The following is a 25,569-nucleotide window of genomic DNA, read 5'->3' on the forward strand; positions in this document are numbered from 1 at the left end:
AAACTGGGAGCATGTTTGAATTGTCGGCCTGTTATAACCCAAACCCCAGATGATATTTAGTCTCATATCATTATGTCCATACTGATATATTATTGATTACAGTATCAATGTCACAACAAGGCCTCATGGGCTTTGTAGGATTACGGGCATACTGCAGGAGCACTGGCTCAAATGTACGTCCCAGGACTGAAAAACAATCACAGTGTATAGAACTACCTGCGCTATAACAAAATAATTATAGTTTTAGCAGTTGACTGTACACAATACTGCACCTAAATACTGCTGTTCACAAAAGGAACAGTAAAAACAAACAAATGATATCTCCAGTATAGCATGGTTAATTACATATCCATATCATTAGGTTCAAAGCTTTAAGCCCCAGGGCTCCTTTGATATGTTTAACACTATTCCATACTATAGCATAATTAAAATAATAAGCCAATTCAATTTTAGAAACTAATGTCACTGACTAGGCTACTGGGGTTGTGGATGCATATAAGCAATTTCTCAGATGTGAATAAAATAAGTAAAATGGGGGATGAAAGGCCAGGACTGGCAGTGAGTCAGCTGAGCAAATACAGATCACAGCCATCTATACTTGTGGAACTGATGCAGTGAAATGTGGAGGATGAGACATGTATTGTATAGAAGGAGGTCAGAGAGGAACACGATCCCCCACAGCTACAGTTTCAATCTTGGCTGCGTGTATCTCTTCCTTCAAAAGCAAAGAAAAAACGAGGGGAAAAAGAACCAAACTTTAGACTATTTACAGCATTCCACTAACCCATTTAATTCAATTATAAAAATGCATTAAAAAGATATTAGGGGTAGACGCAGTTTAATGAAGCATGTTTACTTGGGGATATTGTTTGTAATGAACTGTTTCTGGGCTGATCTCTGCAGCTGGGATGGGAAATGGGAGGGAGGTGAGGGCGGAGGAGAACCAACAAGAGGAAAAGTGGAATGACAAATGCCATCAATAATGAGTTCATTCCTCTGTTGTGTTTACTTCTTTCCCCTGAATAAACCTTTCTTCATGTACTGGAGTCACTGCTTACTCCCTGTGTTTACCTGGGGAGTGTTTAGACTGCCAAGGGTCACCTCAGAATAACGTGGAGTCACCTGTCAAAAATGAGTCTTATAAAGGCCCTGACACAACGAGCTCAGAGTTTGCAAATGGTGAGCATCTGTCGCCCTTGTTTTTGTGTTGTGTCCCACACCGTTGGCACTAGTCAGACCTTGTCTGTTTTTTGTTGGTCGATTCAGACATTGAAACAGTCTCGGAGATGGTGGAGCCTGTCAGCAATGAAAAACTCATTGACTGTTCTGCTCAGTGCACGAGAAGAGAAACAGAAGTGAGGAAAGTAAACAATCAGCTGAAGTCAAAAGGGCTTAAGATTGAAACTAACTTGTTATATTAATTAGTATTACTTTTTTAAGGCATTGAGCTCTTTAGCAGAAAAGGTTTGTAATTGTTTATATTAAAATATAATTTGTTCTTTCAGCATTGGGCTGTGTAATTGATGTGCTAACTGGCTAACCAGCATCTTTAAACTGTCCTGTCAGTCTTCCGGTTTCCCTTTTTGAGCGACAAATACAGACTACCGCCACCTGCTGGTATGGACAGTTATTTCTTCTTCCGCAGGCGCAAAACATACATGCTAGCTGGCTGGTGGCTGTAGTCTTAACAGTGTGTTCATGTGCAATTTTCTGGCCGAGACACAGATGATGCTAGGTGAAGCGTCATTGTCACATTGACCTTTGATTTTGGTTTAGTGTATCCGGGCCTTTGCATAAATGAAATTTCACCCTATCGAATCCCCTTTGGCAGATGCACCATGACCAACCATTGGGAGTTAGTAATGTAGCATCAAGATTCCTAACTGGCTCCCCACCTTTCAAATACTACTGAGCTCTTTGGTGCGCCTGGTGAAACCAGAAGCGCTGCAACCGTGGACAGAAACTCTCTGGGGTGGCGACTATCTTTCCTGCCCCTGAATAGGTTTACTTATACATACCTACACCTTGAAATTGCAAACTCTTATCTTTGCATTAGGTTTCTATAAACGATATGTCAGAGCACCAACATATATGGAATACATTTGTACAGTCACTTTTACTTGATTTTCTATGACTGTCTGCATTTCGTTAAATGCACTGTTGCCTACAGAGCTTTTCTTTCTCATATGAATGATCTAATCCAAGCCAGATGATACATGAGAAACACATCTGGTAACACATATCATTTTTATGTGACTTGCTATAGTGTAAATTAAGCATCTCGATAAACCAGACCTTCCAAACTTGAATCAATAATCCTACATTATTGAGTTTTAAAAATCAGCACAGCAATTATAGTGAACTTTTGGCTAAGGCTTCAACAGTTGGCACCAACAAACCAAATCTGCAGCGGCTGTTTTGATATATTGCACTGCAAAGACGCCAACTTAAGTTTATTCAAAATCCAATCTTTAAACATCCAAAGTAATGCACCTCTATTCTCCTGATTAAACACTAACATGTACAGGATGCAGTTTATGAGATATGGTTTGGATGCATAAATCTTGTAATTACGAGACAGCTGAGAGTGATTTAATCAAAGCTAAATGCACTATGATTAAAACACATTCAAGCTTTATATTTTTCGAGGTGTGAAATCTGTGTGGGTCTGCCATGAGACTGAAAATTTTAGTGGGGAATTTACAAATGGATCCAGCTCTGATGCCACTGGGAACAACTGACGCTTTCAAGCAGAAAATCTCAGACAAATCACAATTTACCAACTAATGAAACCACTCAAGATTATCCCCCATCCGCCTGTGCCCACTGTCCTCAGAGCTGCATTACTTACACAGGCACTGCCGGCACTCAGAGGAGCAGCTTTGGCTTGAGTCACAATTTCACTGCTCGTGTTATATTCCTAAATAAGACAATAGCAAAAAAATATTTTCTGGCGCCGGCTGTCATTGAGCCTGAAACAATACTCATTCAAAAGATGCTATAAGAGCACTGGCATTAGAACAAATCAGCGTTTTTTTTTTAAGGGAAAGCAAAGACAACTGTTTCTGTACTTACCCTCTGTGGAGTGTACTTGGGCTAGTGTGATGAGAAACCAGCAGAAGGTGTGTAGTTTCCGCAGGGAGCATGCCATGGCGCCCAGCGTTGATGGATTGTGGCGGGTTTGTGTTGTGACTAAAAAGGTTCTGATTAAAAAGGTCCAAGCCAACTGGTCTCAGAGATGCTCATCATTGATCCTCTCACCTGTGGAGCAGACCAAGAGAGACATTCAGTTAGGGGATGAAATTTATTCCACGTGGTGAGCTCTGTCCCTGTATGATTTCACAGAGGAATTCACCCTGTCACACTCTTGCCACAAGGCACTTGATGCTGCATTTACATTCCACTGCAGAAATGTGACAAACCTTAAGCTGTGAAATGCTACAAACCCACGCAAAGCCACTAAAATAAGCCCAGAAGGTCAATAATCCTGAGAAGGGAAATCCCCTAATGGCTGCTGAATGCTAACTGTTTCACTGGCAGGGAGGGGTGGGACCTGAGCTGTCATCAGACAGATAAGGCCTGCCCTGTCCATCTTCTCGTGATGCCAACCTTATCAGTGCTGTGTCTAATTATATTTTCTGTTCCTATTATTAACATTTTTATAGCATTTTTCAATCTTTAAATCATTCCCACAGCACAAGGTGACCAACCCTGTGTCCTTGAAATTACATTGTATGTTACTAGACTGTTTTCTATATTGTAATCGCTGCCTGGATTATGTTCATTGACAATATTTCTTTCAGGTAACGAAGCATTAATGGGCTGCTTAGGCTTCAGAGGGAAGTTGGGAAGGATGGCGATCATACAAAGTGCAGGACCTTGACACCAGAACTCCGGGTTCATGTTAAGACTCCTATCTTAAGTTTAGGCAACAAACGCACTTTGATTGAGGTTAAGGAAAGCTCATGATACCAATTAAATGTTAATAAAAGATAATAAAAATTATGCGGTTGTCACTTTGACTGGATACTGTATTGCAAGGCTACCTTTTCTGGCAGGGAATGTTCCAGTGTCAACATTTTTGCAACTTGCCAGGAGACTTTAATTAGCAACATTTCCTCATTCTGTAATATAAAATGTAATTTGCCCTGCACTATGTTTCCCTCACAACATACTTGCTATTTAAAATCAGTTATATGTAAACCTTATTTCTAGCAGACAGGGCTGAAGTGACATATCAATAGGGATTTTAAAGTGATGTTGATTCACTTCACCATGTGCTGAGACTTCTCATTGCCAAAAATTCACTCTGATGTGGAACAAAAGCTTCCAGCAGATTGAAATTTCAAATCAGCCCTACAGTAAAAAAAAAAATAAAAAAAAAATAAAAAAAAAATCAAAAAAAAAAAAAAAAAAAAATCTGTGGAATCTCCAGGAGAGTTGCACCAGGCACTGACAAACTGAAAATGGACACGGCATCAAGACTCTACAACCACATGGTGGAAATGTTAAATTAACTGACAGTAACATTAACTGCTAAAAATATCCATGGTAATAGCTGAGGAACATTAGCCAAAAAGCTTTTCATCCTCCTACTGTCATATTGGTTTGCATTAGCTTGGTTGGTGTCTGAGTAGTAAATGGAAAAACTTTCTTTTTATGCTAGAGGTGGATGCATACTATCTTGTTTGGGCAAATACTGATGATATTTTAGTAGTTTGGAGCTGTTTTGATACCAATACCAGGATTGGAAATACCTCCAATACTGCTTAAAATGCTGGATCGGGTATCGTCAATGCCATCTAATTTATTCATAAACTTAGTATTTCACAACCATATAAAAAAGCAGTTATCCTTGAAATCAATTCTTCTTTGTAAGGCTAAAACAGTAGCCTACACTGCAAGTTGCACAGAGCAGCCACAAGCAACGGCTGTTAGCTGTTAGCTGTTAGTGAAATGTTAGCAATTTGGCAATATTTTATACTGGAAAGTCCCACCAGTTTAGGAGTTAACCAGAGCCATGCCATACAACAACAAAATCATTCATGTAACATCCACACAGGACTAGTAGTATTCAACTGTTCATTTTTTTTAAAGCAGGTATTGCAAAAAATGATACTGGAGCATCTTTTTCTAACGTCTACATGGGTAATTTAAGATCCACATTTTAGATGAGCTTCCGTATAGTTGTTTTAAGGCTGAATTTTCTTCTACCGGCACTTCACTTCTACCTCAGCAGTGGTCCTAATGTAACAGCACTGCTATTTGACTGATGTTTTGTGACTCTTTCCACCCCCGCGCCCTGGCCAAACAAACAAACACTACCAAGCAAATGGTCATTTCTCTCTGTTGTGACTGACCACAAACCACCTTATCTCCCCAACCCCTCCCCCCTCACCTCCTCCTCCCTTTCTCCCTTACATCTCCACAAACCAGAATTCCTCTCTCCCCTCCTCATCCATACCTGTCCCTCTTGTACGACTCTGTTTGAATGTTTGTTTTTGCTCTCTTTCGCTACAAAAGCAAATGGCCTCCTCCCTGTCATGGATACAGTGCTGGCGCTGTGTAGGGTGAAACCTAATGCCTACCTGCGCGCCCAGGCATGCGTTTCACACTATTAACGGCTCCCTTTTGTCTGTGTGTTTACACTGCTGGGCTAAGCTCAGTCCTCTCACTCCCATGAACCATTAGCACATTCACCATGGGATATGGCATCACTCTGGCAACAAGGCACATAGGACCCCATTAGAAACTGTTTTTTTTTTCTTTATTTTTTAGCACATTCAAAAACAACATGCCATTTTTCCCTATGTCTACAGCCTGCAATTGTTTGTTAAGATTCAAGGGACAGAGTGTTATCCATCATACTAGTAGCTAACAAGAGAACTCAACTGAAAAGACGGCAAGGAATTCTGTTTGTCATGTACAGTCAGAGCTGCACAAATCAGCCTCGGCTGGCTCCTCCACTCGGGAGAATATCCACAAGCCCGAAGAGTCTTTGATCTACTTTTTTTGTCTGAGTTCTCAGACAGTGTAATAATTCATCACCGAGAAAACATGCGGAGTGCACACATTAGCCAACAAAGTTATAATTAAGCCTGCCATAATCAGCTCATCTAGTATGACATTATGCCTCACCTGAGACCTCTAATTTTAGAGCCATTTAAAAGAGGTTAACAGGAGCAGAGTACACGCAGCCACAGTGTATTTAGTTTCAATGGAATAATATGCAGTCATGAGACTCAACAAATGAAAGTTGATCACGGAAACAAAACATATTGGATTCCAACAAAACACTTGTCTTTCAGCTGATCTGTGCATGTGGCACCGATTAAGTTTATCAGGCAAGGGGGCTACAAATAATCAGCCTACACTCGAGGTCCACACAGTATAACGAGGCCTTAAGCAGATTGTCTCCACAATAAAGCTGTATAGTGAGCATATAGGCTAAAGGAGCTTCATCTGTGTGCACAAAGTCTTAGCTGTTACTGTTGTCCACTTAGTGAGACAGACAATACTTAGATCTCACACACATTTACATTTGAGTGATGATAATCCCATTCAATCATTATATTGTCATGCACAAAATAATTTACTGTGAAGGCTCAGATCAAAGTAACAGTTTGACTAAGGTGTTTGCATGGTTCACAATAACCCAATGTACCCAGTAATCTGTTTACATGAGTTATTTAGTGTCTAAATTTATATACAGGCTTAAGCGGAATTTATACTTCTGCAATGGATTGGCGGCGTTTTTTTCAATTGACATTTTCCACAGACTCTAAATAGACTTGTAACCTACGCCGACCCTGATGCGCACCTAACTACACCTCACAGTGACGCAGACCTCTTGGTTATTTTTATAAACTGTAAACCATTTCCCACAGTGGAAATTATGCTTATATTTACTAGGGATGCCCCGGATATTCAGTAACCGAATATATTCAGCCGAATATTGTAAAAAAAAACACACATTCGGTATTCGGTGGAATAAGTGAAAAGCAAGGCTGAATAATAGTGGCGTGTTTTGATAATGCAATCAAACGGCGTGCGGCGACGGACGGAGTAAAATGTCGGGAGTGTGGCGATATTTTACTCCGTCCGTCACTGCACTCGCATTTGCGACTAAAAATAGTTTTGTGCGAGCAAAATAAATCATTCAGCAGGCTGTGCGAATACAGATTTCAACCAGCAGCAGAAACGAAAGGCGAATCCCGACGATTGTGGGTTGAACGGGGGTCACAGACACAGACAGTAATGTATTCCTGTCAAATACGGCGGCCATAGTGTTCCGCGACGCAAGATAATGGCTTACCGGCGACGGAGAAGTCCGGCTCCAATAATGCCATCTTCTTGGTGTCATGACTGCCCAGTAGTACCTGAACAACCGAGCCGTGGCAGCACACAGATATGTGACGTGTCAGAGGAGAAAGGAGCCATTCACATTTCTCTCTTTGTGGCAGGTAACGGTCCACAAACCTCACTGCACTTTAGGGACTGTTCGTTACATATGAAGGGACTGTTCTTTACTTGTCAGGGGAGGAGGGTGGCTGGTTGATTTTTATTTCATTTATTTATTTTATTTTGATCCCCCCTATGTTAATCACTTATTGATGCTGTTTTTGAAGTATGAATAAGTCAATAAGTAATTTATTCCATTGAAATATCATTGATGTATTATAGAAAAGTGATTTATCTTTTTATAAATGACAAAAGGCACATCTGCCTCATTTTCACTGTGGTATCGTGATACTACTCAGAACCGTGATACTTTCACTGGTATCGTACCATGGGTCCCAATTTTGGTACCGTGACAACACTAATCTGGAGGGTGTTCGTCTGCAAAAACGAATGAAAAACTAAACAACAGTATTTGGTATTCAGTACTTGGTATTCGGACAAGGGTTTAATTTTATTCGACTTCGGCCACAAATTTTCATTTCGGTGCATCCCTAATATTTACTTTAATTGAATAAGATAAGAAACGATAAATGATGAAGAAAATAAAGCCCCCACTAAATAGGATTTTAAGTCCTGTGTGATTTATATAGGACTCATATGAGTAGAGGAAAGGATGTTTTGCTGCCTCTCGCAGCAGCTGGACTCAGAGAAAAAAAAAAACTTATTGCACTGGGCTGACTGCGGGCAACCTTTAAGATGGAACGTTTACTTGCAATGTGAATCCCTCAGCACACGTTAAATTTCACCGACAACGTTGACCGTACTATTAGCTTTTATATGACACACCCTTAGTAATGAGTGGATCTTCAACCGTTTATATATATTCATTTTGACCGGATTATGTGGATGGATTAAATTCTTATCTTCACTTGGAGAAACAAAAAGTGTCGTGGAGGGTAGTTCCTGTGGGCTACGTCAACACTAAACTCCTGAGCTTGCCTGAGAAGGACTAAATGCACAAACCCACTATTTTTAAATATCCCATGGAGAGAGTCTCACTGCAGACTGTTCTAGTTGTTCTGAAAATGTTGGCGTACAGCCTTGTTCTGTGGACCATAAACAAGGTGCAGACTTCCCTCTGTGTCACCAGTAATAAGGAAATACAGCGAGTGACAACAACCACGCCCACATTTAAGAGTACTATTTGCAGTGGAAACGCTAAACAGACCTAGGGTCTAGGTACCATGTCTCAAGGGTTACTTTTGGTCTCAAAGGTACCATACCGAATGTGTTTGGAGTGTTTGGTGGCTTCGGTTGAATTAATCAGACTATACTGTACTTCACAGAAACTCAACACAGCAGCACAGAAACTCCACCACCAGCTAGCCTTTTGGAGGTGCTGGCACATCACATGCAAGTATTAATGTTCACAATGATGCAGGCTGCTTTTGTAGAGCCTAAATACAGCTATAAAACAGCCTTAACTGGTAAAAGTAGTGGCCTATAATAGGGAACTTGAGAGACATCTCTGGTGATAATTGCTTCTAACATCAAATTTTTACAAACCAGATTCACACAGGTGCTATCACTTCAGGTGTGAGTTGTAGCAATAAATTCATTTCACTGTCACTCAAAAATATTAGTTTTATTTTCCCACCATTCCTAGCCTTGTCACTCTTTTATCAAATACAGTCCCACTTTGCATCTGGTTTGCTCTGTGACCTCTGTGGTGCGTGCACAGAATCAAAACACAGACACTATGGGATATACTTGCCAAGTGCAATTCCGGAGATTGATGCTATGCCTGCTCGGCTTACGACCTTGACACAAGTAAGATAACCTGGTTAAGGTTTTACATGGTAGTTGTGGTAATTAGTCTGTTGTCTTACTCCGGTTGTATTTGAATGACTGCACGCTGATTGCCCTGATACAGTATAATGCAGTGGATTAAGCTCTGTGCCCAAAATTTGCTTAAACCTCCTAGGTTTTGCATAAACACCATATACCTGTGTCCCACATTAATTACATCTGGAACAGGTTAAAAGAATTTGAGTATATTTGTGTTTCTTTGGTGGCTGCGGGTGCTTGTGTTTACACATGTAAACAAACTATTATAAGTCTCAGCCTGAGATAACAGTGTTGAATCAATATGATTATTCTTGCTTCCCCGTCATCATTGCTTAGTGTAAAAAAAAGAGGCAGCGTGTTCAGCAGACCTCCTGTGTCAGACTGTGGAGACAAAGACGAAATGCCTTTACACAGTTTTGCCTCCAAGGCAGTCGAGACCCCCTGCCACGAAAAAAAAAATGCAGAATGTAGATCCCTAGTACATGGGGATGGGTGTTCTGTAAATCGATGATAACAGTCCTATACTTTAATATATTTTGTATCATGCTGAGAGTGTTTAACATGCTGAGACACCAAAGGCGCAGACTAGAGGGAGACTGCCGTTCTCATTAAACGTGCTGAGGTCTCCCCTCTCAGCTGGGGGTTTCTTTTCTCTCCCCGCCTTGAAACAGAAACCGACGGCGATCGTACCTTGACTGTTTTCATAAATAGCCCTCGACTTGGGTGTGATCTCCGAGCAGGTTTTAGCATCTGCAACAATGTGCTGTTGTGCCTGCCTTGTACATGGGGTGGGGACGGAGATGATGAAGAGAATTGTGATCAACATGGCTGCTTCTGACGCACCAGACACACGATGAAGGCAATTTTCTGTGACTGTTAAGCACAGATTGCTAAAATGTCAACAGGCATCACACTGTTTTGGCTAAATATGAAGTCATTGCAGACATGTGTTTAAGTACTCTGAGAAATGGAGAAGCCACAGGGGCATGGGCCCAGAGGCTTTAAACATATGTGTGCCTGATATATTCGCAATACAACAGAATGCTTTCTAATCGACAACCGAGTGACAAAATTGTGAATTGCAGGATCCCAGTTGGCTTTCTTGTGATAAAAAATAAAAGGCTTAGTAACTGGGAGGAAGGGGGTTATTAGAAGGGAGGGGAGGAGGGCTGATTGAAAAGGACAGTTTGAATTTTGAATGCAGCGGGGGTCTGAAAACAAGAGGCAGATGTCAAAGAATGCCGCGCTCCTTAGACAAAGCTCCTGGTTGTCCCTCTCTAGCTGTTGGAGGGCCACAGGAGAATAGAAGAAGAGTTGCCCCATTCTATAAAACGAGGTCTGGGAGAATGGGGGGGGGGGGGAACCAAGAATAAAAGAACCTGAGTGGGGGAGGGGGCGTCGAGTTACAATGAAAGATTGACAGCTTGCAAGTCTTGCTTGACCCTTGAATTAGCCCCTGAGCTTTCAGCAAACCTCAAGAAAGAGTCGGGATGTTAATTGTCACGGAACATCACAGGGATGCAAAGGAAGGGAAATATGGGGCCGGAGATTCACTGAAATGTAAATCAGAACCAACAGACCACCACATGTTGAATGGAGGGAACACATTTGGTTTCTATTGGGTTTTCCCAACAGCATCCTCATACATGAATTCATACATACTATGAGACTCCTCTTATCTCTGTTTCTCTTACCCACTTTGAGGGAAAAACTGAAATACCTGGGGACACAGGGCTCAGTCACAGAACACTCAGCCTCAGCTGTGGAGGAAATATATTCCCAAAAGAGATTGTGTTCCTGCTTTGACACTGCTGAAGATGTACAATTTGCAAGCGTAAATCAGAAAATTCGCACTCCAGAGGGGAGAGATTGGGCTGGTGATCGGATGAGTCTGGAGCCCCACTGAGTCAGATATGGGGCAGTGAGGAATCAGAGGCTGACCTCTCTGCTGTGGGAATGATTGAGAGCAGCACAGGGCCAGAGGAGCTGAATGACACCCAACCAAACACTGTGTGACTGCTGGTGCCCCAAACGCATGCAGGCCCTGACCCTGATGGGAGCTCAGCCCGAGAAATACCAGGTCAAACACGCATGCTGCGCAACAGGACAGCTTGACTAGTTCAGGGAGGGGGCTGAGGGTGGGGTGATGTAGGAGGTACAGGAGGGAGAGGGGAAAAACAAAGAAAGGCATGAGGGTCTTATCGTGCAGGGCAGCGTGTAGGATTTAAAGGGATATACTGGTAGAAGTGGAATATAATATAATAAGAATGTTTTCTTTGGCACATAAGCACCTAAAAAGAATTATTGTGTTTGTGTTGGAATGAGCCATTTAAATCTACATACAGAGCATATCTTTTTTTTTTTTTTTTTTACAGAAATTAACATTTTGCACTGCCACAATTCTACAGTAGCACAGAACAGACAAATCAAACACTTGCTCTAGATAGGGCCATTCACGTTTTTGCGCCAGCCTCCATAGTTAGCAGCCCCTCCCTGATAGTTTAAATCACAGAGTCCGTTTGTTAAGGAGAAAAAGAGACTTCTGCGGATAATTTAGCCTCAGGTTAAAAACAACAACCTTTGAACGTCTGGGGTCAGTTGCATGAAACACCTTAAGTTAAGATTTTCCTACAAGTCCTACAAGTTAAGGTTTCCTCATAATAAAACTGGTTGCACAAAACACCCTTAAGTCTTCTCCTTAGGGTTTCCTTAAAATGTTGACTTAGATATTTGAGGTTTTCTCGGTCTTTTACGTTAGCAATCCCTAGACTGTTGCACAAAAGACCTTAGCAATCAAAGCAAGGTAAATAAACAAACCTAAGGGAACTCTGACTCTATCTTAACTGCAACATGACCGAGTTTATGGCGAGTTTACGGTGATGAATGAAAAAAAATAACACAAACCGAGAAGTGTTCTGCGACCGGAAGAACCCAATGGATACACCTTTAATTTTGTGAATCCAATTTAATTTGTAGTTTGTGCTTTCTATGATTGTATTCCTCCTGAAGTATAACCTTTTCCTCCTCTGACCAAAAGGCTATGGATTTCTCGTCTTCTTTTCTTCTGCCGTTTTTTTCACTATCTAATTATGAGCCAACCTCTGTATGTGAGAAGATTACAGGCATCACAAGTGTGAGTCCAAGCAATCAAACAGTCTCCATGGAAACTTGTACCCCTGTTAAAAAAAAAAAAAGTTAACATTTTTCCTTAACAAAGAAAACCTTTTAAGGGATTCTGTGCAACTGTGTAAGTCCCTCAGCTAAGGAGAAATTAAGCCTTAAGTGAAGGAGGAAACTGTCTTGTGCAACCGGTCCCTGGATCTTTGGTTATTGGAGGAAAAAGGTGAGTACACATTAACAGGTGCTAGGACAATTCGGCTCACAGTAAAAACCTATTAACATCTGGATCAGAAAAAGAGTGAGCACACATAGAAGGCAGTGGGTGAGCGGCCCGTCTACAACGTGCCAAACTGTGAGGAAGAAACATTATTAATTCGGCTCCCGGTAAAAACCTCCTGAAGGATGAACACTAAAGGAATCCTAACCGGGAGAAGTTTCAGCTGGCTGCCATCTGCAATCCTCATTGCTAGACACCACTGAATCTCCCTAAATCCTACACACTGCTCCTTTAAATCTGTTGTATAACATTTCTCAGAACATCATGAGCAGATGATAATATCTCAGATAGTTCCACCATATTATGCCCAGAGATGTCTGATTAAGACAGACACTGTATTCCAGGCTCACGGTTGCTGATCATTTTCAGATATTACCTAACCCGTTTCATCATCTAAGAGTACATCAAAGCAATTGTTTTTGAATCTGTGGATCATAATGTTTGGATTAAATGAATCATTACAGCTGTTACGCAAGCCACACATCCATAGAAAATACAGTAGCATGCAGGAGAGCTGGAGCGTGTGACATAAGCGTGGCGCTTGTCATGCTCATTGCTCTTAGTGTTTGCACCATTGATCATTTTTATGAGCGACTCAATTAATCGATTAGAGTACTCCCCACTGGTCGGGAATATATGGCTACTAAAAAAAGCTATCATGGGCCAAAAGCTGGAACACTCCCGCTCATCAATACATTTATGAGGACAAAAAAAGGGAAGCACTGTCAAAAACAGATTTTAAAACAGGTTTTTAAATGTGAGAAATCCATGTTTATTAGTTAACATTTCTAAATTTAAAATGTAGGGCTGAGCGAAAGGGAAAAATCTTTGTCACAATATTTTTGACCAAATACCTGAATATTGATATTGTAGGGTTGGCTATTGGTGCTTTCACAAATATTTAAACAATGACATTTTTGAAAAATAATCATCAGTAATATGGATATAAGGACTAAGTGGGTTAAGGTACGGTCACAAAATGATCACCTTAGTGTAATGCAAACATTTAAGACCAGGAAAAGACAACACTCGGGACTTACAAAGTCCAAAATCTAAGACAAGATCTCGTCTCATATCAGTATAGTATCATTATATTGGCCAATCTTATTAAAATGTCAATATGTAATGTGTTTTTTTATCAGTCTCACATGTTATTGTTCAACTGTATCCCAGGCGCTGAGTGCTACATTGCCCTCTGCCTGAATATATATTAAATCCATCGCCTCATAATCACTTTAGCAATGCAACAAAATCCCATTAGTGCTGAAAGATACCTACACCTGTCTGTCCACACGGATTATAGCCAGATGATTTGCCACGGTAACAAAGTTTTAATACAGGTTCCATACATTTTTAGTTGTAATTTTGATGTTTTACTGGGAAGTGAAGTGGATTATCTCAAATGAAATTTCAAAATGTCATTTCCACTTGCTGATAGCGCAAAACTATTCCTTTCAGGTCTGTTGAGATAAGAATGATTCAGCCAGGCCCGTTAAACGGTGTCTTTGCCAAATGTTCCTCCGCTTAGGAATTAATAGGCTGACATTAATACAGCTAGATAAATAGGAAGGTCAGGAATGGGAGCCCTGCCATTATATGGGCATCTCATGGTGATAGTACCTGCCAATCAAGTCCAATAAGTCCTTGACACGGCACGAATCACCTTGGAATACACAGAGCACATGCAATATGTAGCATATACTCCCCTGTCCAGGAACCCAATCCAATTAGTATGTGCACACAAATACTTTGCTGGGTTGTTGGTCGGAGAGCACATTAGGACACCAGAAAGGAAACATTTGTTGTGTGATCCAGTTTGCCATGGCTAAATTAGTCAAAACAAATCAGGGATTATACAAACTGAGCTCGGCAGTTGGCCCAGACACTCTCCCAAACTCATCCTCTCAATTTCAGCATGAGGACGATCATTGTTGCGTTCATGCAAAAATAATACAATGTGGCCAAGCAAAGTAAAGCAGCGGGGACAAAAAAAACCCAGCACATCCACAGACAAAACCACACATTTAACAAGTGTCAGGTTAAAAAAAAAAAAGAGCGTCCGAGTCATTGATGTTGCCTGCATGCTTGAAGCTGAAACGTGGTGAACAAATAAACAGTTGAGGTCAGAGATTTGCTCGCTGAGGTCACATCCACTGAAAAGCTGTTATTGAGTTCAGCAGCTTGTGTCACTTATTTATTTTTAGTGTTGCCACTCATCTAAAACAACATGTTTGTTTGGGGAAAAGAGACCGAGCCCTTTTTGGATGCACAGGGCCCTGGTTTTAGTCCATGATAATAATGCGCTGTATTTACTCGGATATGCACTAGTAAGCAGCTTTGTGACCCTCCTCCCTCCCCCCTTTAAAATGAGCAGCTGAATGGTTAAAAACCCTGCTCCATCCTTCTATTAAGGACCTCACCATCAATAATGCACTGTGATCGTGAGGCGTTATTAAACAGGATGATTAATTTTTAAGGTAGCGGGCAGCAACACAAAACATGAAGAAGGTAACAGAGATGATGACTTGCGAGAGGCATGTCTAAAAGGGGAGCGGCGCGAGATGGGAAATAAGCCATTTATCCTCGTCTTTATTTGTTTTAGCAACGAGAAACAAAAAAGAGGCTGAGCAATTATCTCTGGGACAGACAAAAAAAAACAAAAAACTGGGGGATGTTTTAACTCCACCTTGAATGAAAAGATGTGTCATTAAGTAAATCCTTGGCTTACACTGAATGTACAATCCTGAGATCGAGTCACAGCCTGTTCTGCCCAGGCCACATCTCGATTGTCTAAAAGCTCCAAAATCCTTCTCCTCTGTGTTTGCTCTGCTTGTTGAGCCACATCTCCGTCTTTGTGACTGGTATATTTAACAATGACTTAATACTATCTTTTACCTGGATTCACCTCATCATTGCACTGGAGCACTGGTAATGCATTTTTCTCTCAGTGCACATTTGTTCAAGAAAGCATCCGGAAACGATGAGCTGTCTTTGAATATTTCTAAAAATCACTCGAAAAATTCTAAAAATGCACAAAGCTTGGAAAGCTGTGATTGTGTTTCTAAAGTGGTGGATATTTTGATTTTTGAAGGGTGCTAATTCTTTCAGATTAGAGGCATTGTGCATAAATGTGGCCGACCTTGGCTCTGAGTCTAATTGAGGCTTTTAACCTTTCTGTGGCTCAGAGGAAGGACAAACAGCCAAAATAAGGGACGCCACATAATGTCAGTCCTCGCTAAAATAGAAAACAGCACAAGGACCTTACCCTTACAGCAGAAGCAACACACACACACAAATGATTTCAGCAGTGGAGTGGATCTACTGTAGCCTACTTCATCCTAGCACGTTTGTTTCCCAGCGCTGCCGTATCTATTTTCAATCTAAAAAACATGGCATGAATGCCTTTTGTCAGACAGGGGAAGCGGCGTATGTCAACCTAAAACAAGGTATAGCGCCGTGTCTCATCAGGAAGCTCAGACAAAAGAAGTGGGTGTAGTCTTTTTCCTGAATGCAATCACTTGTCAGCCCTAAATCTTCACTCAGCACTGCCCTGACAGGTAATGGTGCTTGTTCAACCTGATGACGATACATTGGCTTTTTTTTTAATGTAAAAGACATTTACCTGCTGCTCCAAATAATAAACCCTTCACACGCTCAGCTGCACAATAACATCAAATGCATTCTCCACTTTTTTTTTTTCGAGGAAATAAAAGGCAAGCATCTAATAGCACATTTATGCAGCAAGTTATTTAAGTTGCTTTGAGTTTTTTTCGGGCTGCATCATTAGATTTCCTCGTGCAGTTTCAGTGTCACCACTCCTTGCCCTCTCCCCACTTTCAGCTGTGAAAGAGAGAGGACAGTTTTGGGGCTGAGCCTTCTCCACAGTGTTCATTAGCATAACATCAGCACTGTGTGGGGGATTGTGATGCAAACAAGCTCAGATTGGCTCATTCCAACCCCCTCTTTTAATAACTAAGGTGCTATAGGATCTCACTCCTGCCCGCTCACTGTACAATGGATCGGCCACTTTGGGACTGACAGAGTGAGAGAGAAAAGTAGATTTTCAAATAAGTTTCGACTTCAGTTTGGATGTGAGAGATGTCATCAAGCAAACACTTGGCTTACACTCAATGGATGAGAGTGAAAGCTGCTGTACTCTGCCTTTGCCCAAATCTTAACATATGGCATACCACAGGAGAAAGATGATTAAAACAGTAGGTTAAAAAATATGGTTTATTACTGGGAAAAATATCTTTTTTCAAGAATATGCCCCCGCTTCCGACTGACCATGATTCAGGCTTGACATGATTTAAAAAAAAAAGGAAATATGTAAATGGGTCTGTGGCTTATGTTATCGTTCCCTGCCACCCACAGTAGGACAGCAGATACAGCAATCATTGCTTCTGCACCTTGTGTATGTTTAATATGTGTTTGCTCTTTTTGTGATAACAAAAGGGGGGGAAACAAACAGGGTTTCCTTTTTTTTGTTCCTTTCTTCTCTCTCTCTGAATAGCTGGACCAAAGTCAGGGAGTCTAAAGACACAAGGAAGGAGAGAGAGCAGACAGATGCAGGAGACTGTCAAGCGGACTGCGATAAAACATTGACTAGGAAATTATCTCCCTGTCATAAGGCCCTCCTGTTTTGAATACCAAAGGGATTCAAATTCCCAAACAAACTCTGAAAGGTTGACCAATTTTGTGCTCTGTCAAACGATAGCGGATGGCGGCGCAGGGTCGCACCTTTGAACCGCCACGCTGGAAGTAGTATGAAGCCGAGATTCTAATCTCTGTATCTCTGTATAGGTAATCCACTGAAGTGTAATTGCTCCAGCTCTAAGTTACACAAAATAATGACAGGAGAATAAGACTCACTATGAATATGAAGTGAGTGTGATAACAATGTCCCACGTTGCGAGAGGAGGTAATACTTCGACAAGGGCTCTCGCTGTGGAGGGAAAATTCTCCTCTGAACAACAACAAGCGTCTGTGTGAGGTCGTTTCTTAACGCTGTGCAGGATTCAGAGCCATGTAGATGAAAGATAGTGTTTTGTTTAATAAAGATGGCTGGTAGATGATATCATAGGATGTGTTTTATCGTCTGTTGACCAGTCTCTGTTAACGTGATCAACAATTAATGTCACATAATATTGCATAAACAAGATGCACTTTTTAATGTTCAAAGAGTTTTGCATTTTACACAGCTAATATAGTCTTGTTAAATTACAGTGCAATCTGATGCCTAACTTTAAGACACGCCTTGAGATCACACACACAGTTAGAGTTAAACAGTTCGCTATCGCCGCCCTCTGCGGCAACGCTTTTGAAAATCAATAACTGCAAAAAGCGCAAAAGCAGCAGCTAGTTCAGCGTGATCCAACCAGATTTATCCTTAAAAAATGTATAAAAAATATATTTTTATACTTTATTATCAGCCAGCTCAGGTTCGATCTACAATTCATTAAAGCCGATCGACACTTCCAACTATGGAGAGCATCCTATGTGTTTATGCTACCCTGAAACACAAATGGATGTATTAAAGATTCACTGATTAAAGAAAAACAACTTAACAAACATCCGCACTAAAAGCGATGTCTCCATTTGCATTCCACGAAGTTTATGAAAATGTGACCCAACAAAAAAGAAAGCGCGCGAATAACAACCACAGGTTAAAAGCAGTGATTCACTGTAACTTCAAAGGAGATATTCTCGTCTAGCTAATAAATATTCAGCCCTGTCCTGTGAATATTTTCCATCTCTGTCATCCTTCTATGTTTTATACACCAAAATATCCTCAGCATCAATTAGCACTTTTGTTTGGGGGCTATCACTGCATGCTCCAGTTGTATGAATCGTGTTATGAAAGCTTCATTACACATTTTCTATCTTGGCACAAAATGTTTAACTTCTGTTAAAGTTTAAATACCACGTATGCAGCTGAGAGAGAGTCTTGTGGCAGCGACTTCAGAATATTGTCCTCGAGTGATGTCTGTGCACCCCTCCCTCTGCTACACTGCTTCCATTATGCACAGGAGCCAACGAGCCTTTTCAGGTGAGAGAATAAAAGATCCCTTTTTTGGCCCTCGCTGTAAAGTGAGTAGGCGTTGCGGTGTCTGCAACATTCACCATCTCTCGCTGATTGTTAGACTCAGCCTACTACATTTCAACACCACCATTTACAGAGCTAAAGTTCCTGGGGTTCATCATCGGCAGATCTTTTAAAGCCGTGCTAAATACCTTAACAAAATGTACCACCTCACCTCTACACTAGATAGATGTTATCGAGTAAAACATGGCAAACTTTTCCATCCTTTAGGCGGGTCTCGGCCTCTTCGAGCTGCAGCTCCACGCCTACCCCCGGGCCTGCTGGACCTATTTCTGATGGTAATGGCTGCAGGAGCCGCATCCTGTCAGCTCACTCCAGACTCACTAGTAATCAGCTCGGGCTGATGAATGACGGAAATGCCACTGGCTCCACTTTTTGCAGCGACACAAATGCCCCCCATTTGACTGTCCTCTTTACACTGCTTTTTTTCTATTTCCATCAACTACTACAGAATAGCACTCATCACATTGGTTCAGCCGCTGATGCTGAAGCTAAAAATGAAACATGTGTTGCCGGGCACAGATGCAGTACTTGAGAATTTGTGCAGCTTGCTCAGAGCTTTTTCTCTGGTCATCATTTAACCTTGTTTTGATTTTATCACTGGGTGAATCATAAGGGAAAGAAAAAACCCATATGTTTGGTTTAATGCTTGCATTGTTGTTTGTTAAGAGAGCACAAGCAGGTATACTATAGGTGAAGATTTAAAATGTTTTATTTGGATGCCGATTTTTGGTGTTTGATTAATTAGGCGACGTCAGCCAATTGGTGTCATCCATATCCAAATAGGGAAGGTTCTTGAAAAAGTAATTTCGGATTTTTATAGACTGGTTTTATGTTGCAGCGAGCCACATAAAACAGTCTGTAAAACCTGAAACCTGACTTTTTAGAAAGCAGATTACAGTTACACTTTCGCAGTCGGAGTAAATCCAAGAACTTCGCCCACTGTTATTTAAATGGGTGAAGGCGTACCGGGGCCGATTACGCACCTAAAATTATCATAAAATTTGATGAACAGCGATGAGATAAATTTTTTACTGTCTTAAGAAATTCATGTATGCTATCCCAATTTCTTTTTTACTTTTTCAGATATACTAAAAGTTCTGTCTATGGACGGGGGGAAAAAAATCCCCTCCTTCATCAGCTAAATAAACTATTTAAAAATTGACTGATTGAGCTAGAGGACGCTGCAAATGCAAAGCTGACAATGAGGCCAATTTCTTAAAGGTTAAGTTGTGGAGATATGTTGTCTTCATTGGACAGCGGCGCGATAATGACACTGAATATCTTTTAAATGCTTACAATTACTTTCATTAAAAGAAAATAACCAGCGATTCAAAGCTAAAAATAACAACTTTCATAGTATAAACCCTGATTTGTTGGATAATCAATCCCTTCCTCTCAACTGGATTGTCATTTTGTGCCTAATTCTTATTTTTTCTAGCTCCACCACATCCATGTCTCTCGCATCAAGTGATAACACGCCAGGTGTGAAGTAGAAGCTGCAGTTCTCACACTCGTCTTAATTGCTAAAACCAGTTTGCTGGGGACTGAGTAGCGGAATTAGACAAACAGGTCGGCTCTAATGGATAAAGCAGTCAGGGTATGTGTGATTTATGGCAGAATTCACACCAGCAGAGCCGCCTCACACCTCATTTAGAAGGAGGCATGATGAATTATTAGGGCAGTCTGTATATGGTATTTTTCCTGTGCAAATGCCAAAAAGATCAAATCGTACAGACACACCGAGGTGTCAATATTAAGCATTCCAATTTTCATTATAAATACATGAATAATTTGATATCTCCATCTACACACACGCACACAAACACATCCAGGAGCTCAACTTATCTGCAGTATTTAAGATGTTCATTACCTAACCCCCCGGCAGTGGAGGAGGAGTTGGATCCAACAGGCAGCAGTGAATGCCAGGCCTGGCACAGCTGTACAAGCAAAGCTGTAAAGAGACGTCACCGGCCACTGTCGCTCAATCTTCCCCTGTGTTAATCCCACACTATCTGCATTCACGTCAGCCCCACTCCTCGTGTCCCAGCATTGCTTTTCACACTCCTAAGTTCAATTTGGCAGGAAAGTGGACATGTTGCATCACTTCTGCTGGCTGAAAATCCTATCGGCATTGTTCGCCTCCAATAATCTTTTTCTGAGACAGCATGATGATCCACTAGTCATTTTTCTCTGCACTATATTTCTTGCCTCTTGTTTTCTCTTTCAGGTATTCACTGAAATAAAGTGTGTACAAAATGGCAGTTTAGTAATGCCAATGCTAAATCCTAGCTCTGTGACTTTTAACAGAAGCGTAGCAAATATGAGTACATATGAGATTTAAAAGCCTTTAATGCTCTTGAATCTCTTCTCAGCTGATCAGATCATCTTCTGAAAGGCCTCAATACACAAGCAGGGCGGTGTGTGTACAGAAGAGTCAGCTCCATTTATCTCTATTCATCATTTACAGTATTAGGGAGAGACAACTTGCTGTCATATCAAACCCCAGGCTGTTACTGTAGCTGGACAAATGCGCTGAAGAATGAACACTCAAGTGGTGGTCAGGTTTTACTAAGCCAGCACTCTTAAACCCCACCATGATTCACAGGCAGGAATTTTATACCCAAGCTCCAACTGAACCAAATCCTGGCCCTCGGGGCAGGAGTTTTATTTTAACATCTCTTTTCGGGAGTGACATTTTGTCCCCTGTTTTTCAAATGTTTTCCCAAGAAGCTCCTCTCCAGTTGACCCAAGCAGAGACCATTGCCTCTGGCTTGTCATGGAGAGGAGACTGATGCGGTTCTATGGGCAACAGAGAGGGAGGCTCTGTACTGAGACAGCAGCAGGTGCAGCTGTGACAGTTGCCGTGTTGTTGCTAGCCCCACACTGTAGTCAAGATGAGGTTCACAGATGTAGCCACTCAGTGCAGTGGTTTATTGGCTGCCTGAAACAATGCATCTCTGTCAAGAACAACTCCTCCTAAGGCCATTTCAGTCTAAGAGTGCTCTGTATGAAACAAGGCGTAGAAAAACCTCATTCTGACACACAAGGTCAATTCTGCTCCACAGCAACACAATCAAAGCTCCCCTTGCTCTGCCAAAAAACAAAACAAATTCCAACCTGGAGCAATCACGCTGAAATATGGGCTTTGGAGACATATTTTTATGTAAAGGGATTTGTCTGTCTGAAGCATAATATTATCAGTAATAACAATGATAATCAGAATAACAATAATATTAATTGTTGTGTGCAAATTCTGCTAAATTAAAATAATTCTGATATTATATAATTATATAGCCAGCACAGATCTTTATACTAATTATTGCTACAAGCATTGTCACTGTTTGTCAAAACACATTTCTGATTAATTATTACCAAGCCATTCTCGCGCGCATGCTTCTGACTCAACCTGAGTACCACCCAAGGCTGCACTTTACCCCCAGGTGCAACTCGCAAGACATGCATTCCAATCATGCGACACTTTCATAACATATTGCGCCTACTTAAAATTAATGGCATCCATTTTGCCCGTGCTTTTTTTTTTTCGTGGAGAGAAAGCAAACCTGATTCCTTTCTTCAATTCAGACCCTCGAAGTAGTCCGCCAAGTCCAATCCGAGGTAGTGTTTTGTTGAATGTCAGAGTAGTGGAGATCTGAGATAATATGACTATTGTTTTCCTGTAAAGCACCCAGTCTCTGCTTGTTCAATTACTGGAAGGAGCCTCAACGAGGGCGGTTAAATCATTTGCAGAGACATTATCTACGCAGAGAGAGAAAGACAGAGAAAGAGAGAGAGAAAGAGGGGGGAGAAAGAAAGGGAGGGAGGGAGGGAGAAAGAAAGGGAAAGAGAAAGAGAGCGAGGAGAGCAGACACAGGGGCCAAACTTTAGTCTGTAGAGGAAACAGAAACATTTTTTGTGGACCACACATGGAGGGTATAGCGAGGATAAAAGCAGCAGGATTCATGATTCACTGCAGGAAATTAATAGACTAATACACTTCTCTCTGTTTCAATGCCAAAAACCACATAATAAGATAAAATTGTTTTCATTACAGGTGATGATGGATATCTATGCAGATTACCAAAATGTACACAGAATTTACGAGCGGGCGACCACAAAGTTCATTCTCCCTCACATATGTCGCCTACAAACAAAACCCAACTCACAAGCGCTCATCTGTCAGCGTGAGCAATCATTAAGAGATAATTTGATTGTTTTTTTCAACCTCGGCTGTGTTTGATGTCTCTGGCATGGTAGCAATTGAACAGACAATTATTTTGTTGATTAGCTTAGTTTTTTAGCAAGTTACCATGCCTGTGATATTCCTCTGAAACTCCCAGACCAGACGCTCAACTCCATCTGACTTGGCAACTACACTGCAAGAACAAACCTTCCACACTCCCCAACTAAATACTGTACAATAAAATATCGTTTATCAAAGCCTCAGACTCCCAAACCAACCAGATAACCAAATAAGCATATAGGAATAAAATATGCGGCAACGCATACACATAAAAAAAGCGGGCACAAACATTAAATGTAATATCCATCTGGCAGGATTTCAGCTGCAAAGCTAGTGCAGATTGTTTGGAGTGCATTTTGTTTGTCTTATACTCTTTCTTTACAGTTTGACTTTATTGTTTGGTGCATTTGATCATTTAAAAATTAATGTTCCTTTGAAAACCGCAATCCAACATACAGACTTCAATATAGGTGAGCGCCTATTGGATCGTTCTGAATTAAAGCGCTCTCAGAATATCAATATGCAAACACGTAAGAAGGACCAGCGAATCAAAACGCGCTCCTACTTCCAATGTCACCAATTGGAAGACGTATTTTTTTAACAGATTTAGTTAGTTGTTGCTACTTCCTCCTTTCGCGTTTAGTATTCCGCAAGAGTATCGTAGTCCAGTCCATTGCTATATAACTCGACAATGCACATATGTGAATCATTTGACAGCTACATCTTGAGTACAGCTCCAGTAAAAACCAAGAAACAAAAAAACCTCCAAATAGAATAACACTGCCATTTGAACAAAAGTAAAAGGATATTTTAATGTTGAACCCTGCTTACCAGTTTTGCACTTCGCTGGAAGAATGTCAGTCTGAATACACTGAAGAACGCCCACAGCCTAACATGAAATTATTTTTGAAAAAAAAAAAAAAAGCACAAGGAGTAAAACTTATCTTACTTACAATGAGTCACAATTGTCAAGGACAACAGCAGTCTATACAGAGGAAATATATTGCTCTGGTGTGTTTACCCACACCATCCCTAAATAACAGCCCTGTCTTGTTGGAAAAGGGGCTTTTAAGTGTGGAAGTGCTTCGCTCTCCTATAATCCAGCCGAGACATTACTCCTTCCCCTGGCAGACGTCCGCAGATCCCCCCTCTCTCCCAGCCAGGCCTTGCTCTCGGCTGCTATGGCAGAGCCGCAATAACTGCTGTTTGCTCAGAGCCTTGCCTCCCAGGTTCTCCTCTGTCACACAGAAATTGAATATTTTCCCAAATAGTGTTGCAGCTGTGCACAGATAAGGACGAGTCCTGTTCACATAGCACAAAGAGTGAGACAGGGTCATTGTCTGTGTACGTGTGTGTGAGCGTGTGTGTGTGTGTGTGAGAGTGTGTGTGTGTCTTCTATATTGTCTTCTTTAAATTATAAGAAGAATACATGTCACAAATTAAATGAGAAAATAATTAAATGAGAAAATAATTATAACATTTTTCAGTGGTTGCAAATGTGTTTCCTTGTTATCTTAAAAAAGTATTATTAACCTTGTTTTCCTAAGTGATAAAAACTAATTAGAACTGATGTTACTGCTCTACTTTTAATATGTAAAATAATAATGTGTGAAAAAAAAAAATATGGTGATAAATTCATGGAGTTTTGTTTTGCACAATGCTATATGGACAGATGGACTGGGAGTGACCTAAACACACACTGCTAATAGCACACAGCATATCTTATCTGGGACCCAGGTAGTGTTTTCAACATGATGTTAAACACACGAGCCAATCGTTTTATAACCAGAGGACGCTTTTTATGACCCAGTTTTGCACTTTGCACTTCCTTTTCTTCTAAATAATACCTTTCAGAGAAGCACGGAATAAGTGAAGCACAAAAAAAAGAGATGCCAGATAAGCTCAGGGAGGCTGCCACTTAACCAGTGCACAGAGAGCTCTGTGAGAGCCACCGGCTAATATCCATGTTGTTTCTTGTCACCAGAGTCTGAATTGACCCTTACGTTCCGCCGCCTATGTCCTTGCTGTGTAATGTTCTGCTAGGAAATTATTTAGGCAAGCAGAAAGTTTCACCTGCCATTTCAGGGGCACCGAATCCCCCGCCGCACCAGAGGCCTTTGGCAAGTGGAAACAAATGTTTCACAAAATGGCAGGGAGGGGAACACGCTGGCGCACAGCGTTTTACTGATTGCCAATCGTAAAATAAAATCAGTCATGAAAGGGGAGGTTTTTTGGCCCACCAAAGGCCTGCACGTTATATCAAATTTGCCATAGCTTTCTTTTACAGCCTTGTTTCTTCCCTTTAATGGTGAGCAGTTATCCGCACAGTATGACTCCATGTAGGTGGTTTAGCAAGAGCAAAGATTGCATCTGAAAACACAAACCCACAATTTACACGCCAAATAAGCAATGGGATGTAAATCCAAATGATTTAACTCCCTGCAATCCTCCACTTCTGATGCACTCACAGCCTCCATCATTGGCTTGATATTGCCATGGAGTAGCTAAGGTGGTGTTCAGCGTGAATAAAGGCACGATATGCCTCGAGTGTCACGTTAGCACAAACAACCCATTCAG

At 41.1% G+C, this 25,569-nt stretch overlaps 1 protein-coding gene across 30 annotated transcripts in view; it reads right to left on the reverse strand.

Moving 5' to 3' along the window:
• Positions 1 to 25,569, reverse strand: part of adgrl2a (adhesion G protein-coupled receptor L2a) — a 235,410-nt gene that overhangs the window by 76,910 nt on the left and 132,931 nt on the right. For 29 of the 30 annotated variants that reach the window (XM_078168809.1, XM_078168811.1, XM_078168814.1 and 26 more), the window contains exon 2: positions 3,076 to 3,261. In XM_078168809.1, the coding sequence (XP_078024935.1) occupies positions 3,076 to 3,151 (76 nt within the window). In that variant the 5' untranslated portion in view covers positions 3,152 to 3,261. Of the gene's footprint in view, positions 1 to 3,075; positions 3,262 to 22,312; positions 22,475 to 25,569 lie in introns of those variants that run through there. The other variant, XM_078168808.1, reaches the window with a different exon arrangement.

Source organism: Epinephelus lanceolatus, chromosome 6 (genome assembly GCF_041903045.1).
Source record: "Epinephelus lanceolatus isolate andai-2023 chromosome 6, ASM4190304v1, whole genome shotgun sequence".
In the NCBI taxonomy this organism is placed as follows: Eukaryota; Metazoa; Chordata; class Actinopteri; order Perciformes; family Serranidae; genus Epinephelus; species Epinephelus lanceolatus.